Source organism: Wolffia australiana, chromosome 3 (assembly GCF_029677425.1).
Source record: "Wolffia australiana isolate 7733 chromosome 3, ASM2967742v1".
In the NCBI taxonomy this organism is placed as follows: Eukaryota; Viridiplantae; Streptophyta; class Magnoliopsida; order Alismatales; family Araceae; genus Wolffia; species Wolffia australiana.
The window spans coordinates 1,261,217-1,270,873 of NC_135837.1; the positions used below are offsets into that span (position 1 = coordinate 1,261,217).

Below are 9,657 nucleotides of genomic sequence, written 5' to 3' on the forward strand. Positions count from 1 at the left end.
CATTTCACGTCTCCTCCTACACCATCAGAATCTTGCCACCTACCTCTATGTTTCCCATTTAATCCAAAAATACTATATCCTTACTCCACTCATCATCCCATCTCAATATCACTACATCATTCACCGTATCCACCACCTACCTCACCTTCGTCATGATCACATCTCATTTCACTATTTTCGTCCATCTTAATCCCTAATTATTAAAACCCTAATTATTAAAACCTTAATTATTCATCTCTCATCTTATAGTTCGCTCTCATCTCCCTATCCGCTAACCTCTACGCACTACATAATTTTTCTAATCTCATCGACTTCACCCAATCAAGAGAATTTCCTTCCCTAACATCTGTTCCCAGTGTCGACAATCATTTTCACTAGTTAACTAAATTATTTACGACTGTAGGTTTATACATTCTATTGATTAAACTAAATTCTCAACAATGTGATTCCACCTCTAATTTTCAGTTTATCATTAAGCATAAGGTTAATTTTCACAAGCTACACTAAAAAAACCGACCTCTGGTAAATATGCTTGTTTGGGCTGATTTTCAAAAATTTCCATTGGCCTATTGAGGCCTATTGTATAATTTTCAAGTCATAACCGAAAAAGATCTTTGGGGGATCAACCTGGTTTATCGTTTCAAAAAGATTAGAAAATGTTACTTTCTAATATACATGATGACCTATCTTGGATGAACAACTAATGATACATTTGCTATGAATAATACTTTTTGTGCAATTCTTGTGATCCATTAAAGATTTATTAAGATCTGTCCCCAAAATGTAAAAAAAGCAGAACTCATTTCTGATGATTTGGGTCATCCTGGATTAATAGTTTAAGATGCGTGTGAGAAATATATTTTGTATAATCAAACGGAGACCTATTTTGTCATTGAAACAAAAACTTAATGTTTTAAGGAGCATGCATTTGCGAAAACTTGGAGTTGAAGTATGCCAAAAGAATGGGTTTTGAGATAAACAATGATGAGCGAAAACTAATGTTTGAGCTTGCTGGAAAGAACAACAATTAGCTCAAAGTAGATAATCAAGGTAGGCGGACAGCTATGACTCCGTCTGTACACGCGATCTGATGTGAAATATTTCACGTCTGAAAGGGATGTCTTCTGTTGGATATTTCTGAATTTACCAATCAAGGAGAAATTCAACCAATTAAAATTTTGGAATATTAAAATAATCTTTTACTGATGGGAGAAATCTTGCGAGGTTTCTAGACCTTCTGGTATTATGGTAATATTAAAATAATCTCTGCATTTTGCTTCACGCAAGCAAAATGCGGAGGAGTCTCGAAACCTAATGCCAATGTTCTACTCTCTCCGTCAACTATGTTCTATTCGTGATATTTTTAGTTCGGCGCGTGGTTAAAAAAATCATTTATCGCAATGGACTACTGTTGTCTTTGCCGTGTTTAACGCGCTCTCTTTTCCTTGGTTTTCACCCGCTGAAGCACAATGAGATAGCAACTTCCACGCAGGAAGTTTCGTTGCCATCTATTCTCTAAAAGTCAACGCGGATCTCTGCCCCACAACTTAAGTTATACGGAAGTTGCCGTGGAATTGGGTATCAATTTCTCATTATTTTTAGCGTTGACTATAACCTTTTCTTGGTGATTTTGTGTAGCTCAGTACGCAGAATAAATACAAGGGCAATTTTTTCCTAGTGCATCTCATCTTTACTTTCTTCTTCTATTGCCGGTGTCTGTTTCCCTTCAGCCGAAGTAAGCATCTGAATGAAATTCACTTTTCCTTTTGTTTCATTTTTACTTAATTTTTGTTTCGATTTCTCCGTAGTGGAGACGTGTCTCATTTAATTCATCGTTCTCGCCGAAACCATTCATGTTCTAAAAATCCTTAAAAGTTACTGATGTTTAGGACACAATCCCCAACGTTGCAGATTAGACATGGGCAATCTGCTGTGCTGTGTTCAAGTGGATCAGTCTACTGTGGCAGTTACCGAGAGATTTGGAAAATATGAGGATCTTCTTCAGCCAGGCTGCCATTTCTTGCCCTGGTTCTTGGGTATGCGAGTCGCCGGTCGCCTTACTCTTCGATTGCAGCAATTGGACGTGAAATGCGAGACAAAAACTAAGGTAATTAACAACTTTCTGCAAAATATATCAACTTATTCTCCGTTTACGGTCTAGATGATATCTTGTGATTGGATTTTTTCCCCCCTAACGCGAAAATCTACAATGTTAATCTTGAAAATAATTATGAAGTAGAGAGAGACGGCAATCCTGCAGTTACAAGTTAGGGTATTTGTAGTTTTATAAGCAGTAGATTGTGACTTAACCGTACTGCAAATGTAATCGGGAACGGTAGATTTAATCATCTTCAACATGCAATCCTACTCTTGATTTAACCATGTGCCCATTCGTGATTTAATACTATTCGCTAGGTTCCTTCTTTCAATCGCTTCTTATTCGTTGATTGTTAAAAAGATGGAACTGCTTTACAAATCGATGTTTCGCGGGCAGAATAATGTGTTCATGGTCAGGATAATGTGTTCGTAAACGTGGTGGCATCTATACAATATCGCGCGCTTGGGGAAAAGGCAAACGACGCGTTCTACAAATTGAGTGACACGAGAAATCAAATCCAAGCTTATGTCTTTGACGGTGAGAGCTAAATTACTGAAGAACTTGAAATGAAATTAGTGGAAATGAAAAAACATATGTTTTTCTTCTTTGTCTCAGTAATTAGGGCAACCGTGCCGAGGCTTAATCTGGACGATGCGTTCGAGCAGAAGAACGATATAGCCAGAGCGGTAGAGGAAGAACTTGAGAAAGCCATGTCGAGCTACGGATTTCAGATTGTTCAGACTCTCATCGTTGACATAGAACCTGACGTCCAAGTCAAGCGTGCCATGAATGAAATTAACGCTGGTTGAACCTCGCTTAACGCTTTCATCTCAATTAATCCATATATTACATTCTGAAGCTATAAAGATCTAACACCCCTGCATAATAGTTTATCAAAATTTTCATCATTTAGATTTGTTGACGCTGTTTGAGTTCATCCGAATACAGTTAGATAATTTCTATATAAGAGTTTTTTTAAGCGACAAAAAATATATTTACCTCTTCAATGAGGAAAGATCAAGCACAATTGGAAATTCCAGTTATATATTTGTAAGCATTTTTATTCGTTAACACGTAGAATTCATCTGAGTTCTCGATAATTCCTACCAACTGTTGCTTAACGATTGGAGCAGCAGCAATTCATGAAAAACACGACTGGAAGTTATTGTATTTGGAATTTTTTTTCCTTAGAGTCGTTCGAACTGGGATTTCACATGAATTCTTCTCGAAAATTTCTAGCACGAGTGGCTGACGGATTGAAGGAGCAGAAATTCATGAGAAACCTAGAATCTATCGATTACACTATATTTTACTTTTCCTTCACGATGCAGCTCAGAGGCTGAGGATGGCGGCAAACGAGAAGGCGGAGGCGGAGAAGATACTGCAGATAAAACGCGCGGAGGGGTTGGCGGAGTCTAAGTATCTCGCTGGGCTTGGCGTTGCCCGGCAGCGCCAGGCAATAATAGACGGGCTAAGAGAAAGCGTCGTTGGATTTTCCGTTAACGTTCCTGGGACAACGGCAAAGGACGTGATGGACATGGTCTTGATTACGCAGTACTTTGATACAATGAAGGAGATTGGCGCAGCGTCTAAGTCCTCTTCGGTGTTCATCCCACACGGCCCAGGCGCCGTTCAGGATATTGCAACCCAGATCCGCAGAGGTCTCCTCCAAGCCTCCACTAGCCAGTAGAGTTTCTTGTCCACCACTTGGTGGGTGGCTGCTACATAAATGAAGATTGTTACTCCACCCGATGGAGCAGAAGATTTTGTAATAAGTTGCGCAGGCTGCCTTCATTGTGAAAATGTGTATCTTTCAGAATAACTAAAACTCTACTTATGTATCTGTTTGTGTATTATGTATAAATCCATCTTTTTGTTCATCTATGTATCTTTCTATGCATCTATCTTTCTGTTTATATGTGTATCTGTCTTCCTCTTTATCTATTTATCTCTCTATGTACCTATCTCTCTGTTTATCTATGTACCTGTTTATGTATCTATCTCTCTCTTTATCTGTGTACATGTCTATGTATCTATCTCTCTCTTTATCTATGTGCCTGTCGATGAATCTTTATGTTTATCAATGTATCTGTCTTTCTGTTTATGTATGTATCTATCTTTATGTTTATCTGTCAGTCCATCAATATTCCTATCCATCTTATTCACCAGATTAGAGAGGCTATTCCAAGCTTAAATGCTTAGTGAGAAATGGATGAGGGATGATTTATAAAAGATGCTGATCACATCATTTAATTTTCAAAAGTTATCAACAGTTTGCTTTTTTGTTTCGTTTCCGGTTCAGAGTATCTATGAAGAACAAATTGTGTACGAAAGATGAAATTTGCACTATGAATTTGGAACCTCTTATATTGCATTTTGGACTGAAACCTAGGAACATTACTTTAGCTAGAAATTCAGATGATAGTTGAGCAAGTATAGCTAGCACCCAAACCCCATGTTTTTCATGAGTATAAGAAATTGTAAATTATCTTCATCAAAATCATGTGGATAGACCACAAAAGTCAACTCATGGAATTGCTCAAAACTAATTATCACGTAGCGTTTCACACAGTAGCTGAAACACATGATGTAAAATGTATGATGGATGACTTGATAAAAAAAAAGCCTATAATCCCATTTGATTAGTGATCAATGAAAAAAAAACTTAAAATATGAGTAGATAACTCTCTATTTCCAATAAAATTTGGAACCAAAACTAGGGAGATCATTTGTGGCTTTACATCAATTGGGTGCAGGTAAGTTTAAAATATTGGACAGATTGAATCTCAAAACTAATAAAGTTACGATAATATATTATACATTTATTTAACTGTGAATTGGATTATCATCACTGATGAAAACTATGACTGGTTTTACACCTAAAAGGACAAGAAAAATCAATACAGCTATTCCAATCGCGTTCTATGGCCTTGATTTGGACGAAACTAAAGGGATTCCTGCAGTGGAAGACTTTGAATGGAATAAAAAATGCCATCCAAAATAGTATAGATCAAAATAGATCAGATCTGTAATTTATTCAATCCTCGACTGAAACATGTTGAGCCGCTCAAGTGTGCAGACTCGAGACTTATCCACATGATCCATAGCATGTTGAATATCCTCCTTCATCCTGACGACTTATGTTCTCTCTCCAGCAACATTTTTACGCCATCCTTGTCATGTTAGGAATGAAAACGAGCCAAAGGGAGAAGGGTGAACAAGGTTAGGGTCCTAAATAATTCTGGCCTCGGTGGATTTGTTAAGAGTATTCCCTTAATTATACTAAATGTAATTTTTTTCATAAAATCACTAAAGATGAAGTATATATTTCAGCACCCAAAAGACCATTGGTATGTTCCCCTCTAGGCCCATGAAGCACTCTAGTTGATGGCTCCAATCGCCCTTTAACCCTTACTGGACATTATATATATAAATTAATGCCAGATTGATTTTATCTACTTCATAGGTTGAGTCTCCAGCTCGTGGGGTGCCAAGCTGTTCCTACGATATTCAAAGGAGTGTATTGTCTTACTCATGGAATGACCATCATTGATTATGGTGTTTAAATAGTTCCTCATCCACTTGATGATCCTAAAATTATTTAGGGTATAGTAAATTTCAAACTATAATTGCTTATCAGAGTTAGTATTGATGCATGCATAGATTGTTACTGAACTCTTCTCTGACATTCTACCACCTCGGCTGAGGACTCCATCGCATTGTCTTCCTCGTGTTTTCATCTCCTATTTCAAGGGTCAAAGATCCAATATTGACCACTCCACTTTCTTATAGCTGCACTCTGATAATCTCAATTTTAGGGTTAAAATTCATCGTTGGTGACTGAGATTATTCAATAAAAATATATATTTCACCGTACTTAAAAATATGTTGTTAGTGATGAGCACGGATCGTATCCACAAGGAACATTGATTAAGGAATTACTTTCTTATACCAGTGATGATCAATGAAGGATTGGTGAAAACAAGATTCCACGACATGAGCTAGTGATTTGGATTAAAAATACGTAAGTTATGTTAATTTAACTTAAAGAAAAGAGTCAGTGCATGTGATGGACATGATGATGGACGATGGTATAAACGATGATAGTGATTGGATTTGGAATGATGTGGTGGTGAGGATGAAGAGACAAGAAAAGAGAGTAAATTGAGAGTGCAAGAATGATGATAAACCCTGATTACGTTAACTACGGCGTCGAGAAAGAGACAACGTAAGGCGAAGATACTTACCTTAGATCCTTACATTCCGCCAGGATCACGGTGATTAAGAGTGTTGGTAAGCTCTCCCTCTTCACCAATGCTTCTCCCCACACACCCAGGACACCAAGAACACTCTTGATGAATCTCAAAATTCACTATCTTTCAAACAGCCTCCACAAGTAGTAAGCAAGTTCTAGATAAATTTTAGAATGATCAAGGCTTCTATTTGTAGATCAGAGGGTATGGATAGAAAGAGGAGGGTAAGATGAAGCAACGCTGAAAATTTTCGCTCAATCGGAGTAGTAGATCAAAAGTTATGGCCATTTGAAGTTGAAGAAATCCTAGCCCTTGAAATTTTCTCTCTTCATCATCGTCATCATTTTCCGTTTCTGATAAATATTCCAATCGCTCCAGATTCTTTGCCGCTTTGTCTTCCACACGCGCTTGTCATTTTCAGTGGCACGTGCACCTAGGAAGGAGACAAAGAGACAAAAGAAAGAAAATGACAAAAGTAAAACAAATAAAAAAGAGGGAGAAGATTTTCAGCTGACGTGGCGGCGTGTCAACGTGCGCCACGTCTGCGTGGTAGAGTTTTTTTTCTAAATATTCGGTGGACGTGCGCGCACCACATCGTCGCTGTCAGAATCAAAGGAGAGAGAGCGAAAAGTCAATTTTTGTCCTTTATGTCTCGGCCTTTCGTAGCATTTATTACAAAAAAGTCTGTCTTTTTTTCCATTCGTCCACATTGCTTCCTGCATCAGAATTTCAAAATCCCATTTGTAAGCAATAATTGTGATGTCGGACGTCGTCTAGGACATAGTCCGATCGACACCGAGTATGATGGCTCGGTGCCAATAAGTGATGATGGTATCGACGTCGTCGGTGTCATCGTCCGACAGGTGAACCCTAATGGGTCAATGTAACTATGATGCAATAAATGGGCGTCCTACGTGTCGTAGGTGCAGGCACCGACTCGGGGGAGGCACCAAGCTCCAAGCTTGGACGGAGATCGCCGGGTGATGGCGACGGTGGCCTCTCGAACCTCGTCGGAGCGACGAAGGCATCTACGGCCAAATGGATTCTATCCGTAGGGCTTGCACCTAATGGACGTACTCGTCCATACCGGTAAGACACTCAAAATTGTTCGTAGTTTTCTCTCAATACATCTCTCACCTACCTAGCCCAAGCACGGTGGAGTCAAGATGAAATATACTGCAAAAGGTAAATAAACGAGCAACGGGAGAGGACAGCGTACCTCGTCGACGGTCGGCGGCGGTCGAAGCGGGTGTGGTAGTGGGGCGCCGGAGAGCAGCCGTGGCTCGACGAGCAATGATGATGCTGGAGCTCTATGTAAAGGTCGAAGGAAGAGGAAGTGAGAGCGGCATGGTAGCAGCTCCAGCCAGTAACTGGTCGTGATTCGTAGCGTTGTGATGGACGCACAACGCCAACACGATGGACCGCTACGGCGAGCAAGCAGTAACGGGAAGGCTCGCCTCGGTGGCAGAATTCCTGTCCGATAACGCAACGGCTGGCGGGGTGGTGTGATCGACTGACGGTTCACACGACCCCCCCCCCGGATTGTTAGCCCGATTGTACTAGGCAGTCCGGTAAGGCGCGAGCAGGCTGAGGAGGCCCGATCCCAGTCCGGTTTACTATTCTGATCGAACGAGAGTCCGAAACTCTGATCAGCAGAATTCGTTCAAGGGCAATGTTCAACGGGGTAAATTCGCTCCCCTTGGCGCCTGAAATCCGTTGGCAGTAGGCCTCAACGGAGGACTCAGTCACCAAGCGATTCAGGTCCTTGGCGGCTAAATGTCGTCGGTGGAGGGACTCAACGGGCGTGAATCACCCGGGGACTGAATTCCGTTGCAGAGAGGCTCCCAGAGGAAGTAGTCACCCGGCGCTCGACCCCGTATGTAGAGAGAATCCAACAGGATACTCAGTCCCTCGGCGCCTGAATTTCGTAGGCAAAAGGATCCAACGCAGTATCAGTCACTTGAGCTTGAACTTCTCCCGCAGAGATGGAAGTCGTCGTTCACAAATCTGCCGCTTGGCCGCCGAACGAGGGAAACGGCGTCTGATTTTCCCGGCAACAAGACAAGAAAGATCAGTTCTTCTCCTATCCCTTCTCGATCTTCCTCTTCTCCCCTTCCTTTCTGCAATTTCTTCTCTGAAGAAGAGGGAGACCAGAACGAAGAACAACGACTCTTTCTCTTCCCTTATAACGGGGAAAGAGGTCAATGGGCCCCCTCAGTGGGTCAACAAGACAAGAAAGATGGTCCATTGGGGGCCCTTATAGAATGGGCCCCCATTACACATAGAAGGGGAAAATAAAAGAAAAGAAAAGAAAAAGAAGAAGCAATGGCACAAGGGAGGGAGTCCAAAAAAGACGAAGGATCCCTCCACGTGACGACGATGAGGGATGTAAGGGACACGTCACGAACGCGACGAAAACACAATGACACGACACGAAAACAAAAACAAGCGAGAATAACGATGGAAACAAAAAGTGGTACGTGAGCATTTACCACCCAATCTTCGACGACGGTAGTGGACGGCGCAGATGACGTCGTCAAAGATCCTCGATGGCCTGCGCCATCAAATTGCAATCATTGCTTTGCGAATCATGAAGTGATGATTGCGTGATGAAATGTTTTGCTGTGGCCAATCATTAGAATTATTTCTAATTCGTCGAATGACGACGAATCTAACGGCGACACATGGCGGTGCAAAATAAAAGGGCTTAAAATATTTAAAAATTCATATTAATTAAAATAAAGCACAAAAAATACATATAAATATATATATTGACTCTGAAAAATCATATCTTTCCAAATTTCTGGTATTTTCTTTGATCGGTTTTTGGAGTTTCAAATCCTTACAGCAAAAACTGGAATTGTGATTTTGATATTCCCTAGGGTTCAATTGAAGGGGCGATTCCGAGTTTTGAGTTTTGGAATGTGACACTTGATGAGTTAGATTCGGTTTTGGTTAACTCGATTTGTGATTTCTTAGTGTCAAAGAATTCCAGAAAAATCATATTATGTCTCAAAAATTATATTCTCTTAGAATATATAGTTAGAAAAACCCACAAAAATACAGAAAATTCAGAAGTTCATTCTAAAAATACATTTAATCATTTTGAGCTTGATAACATGCAAATATGAGTAATTTGATGCAGATAAACATGTAAATATGATCATATAAGGTACTAAAAATGCATGTTATCACACTCAAACTAAGAACGATTATAATTTCATGATTCGGAATTTTTAGAACACTTTCAAAGTAAAACAATCCATTAAAAAGAAGTCTTCGGTATCTCAAGGATAATGAATCTGA

General features: G+C 40.1%; 1 protein-coding gene across 1 annotated transcript; it reads left to right on the top strand.

Annotated features, from left to right (window-relative positions):
* The first annotated feature begins 1,578 nt into the window (after positions 1 to 1,578).
* On the top strand, positions 1,579 to 3,978 carry LOC144700554 (hypersensitive-induced response protein-like protein 1). Its single transcript, XM_078571986.1, has 5 exons — positions 1,579 to 1,735; positions 1,912 to 2,107; positions 2,515 to 2,635; positions 2,714 to 2,902; positions 3,430 to 3,978. The coding sequence occupies exons 2-5, from the start codon at positions 1,919 to 1,921 to the stop codon at positions 3,786 to 3,788; spliced, it is 858 nt and encodes a 285-aa protein (XP_078428112.1). The 5' UTR covers positions 1,579 to 1,735; positions 1,912 to 1,918; the 3' UTR covers positions 3,789 to 3,978.
* Positions 3,979 to 9,657: the final 5,679 nt, after the last annotated feature.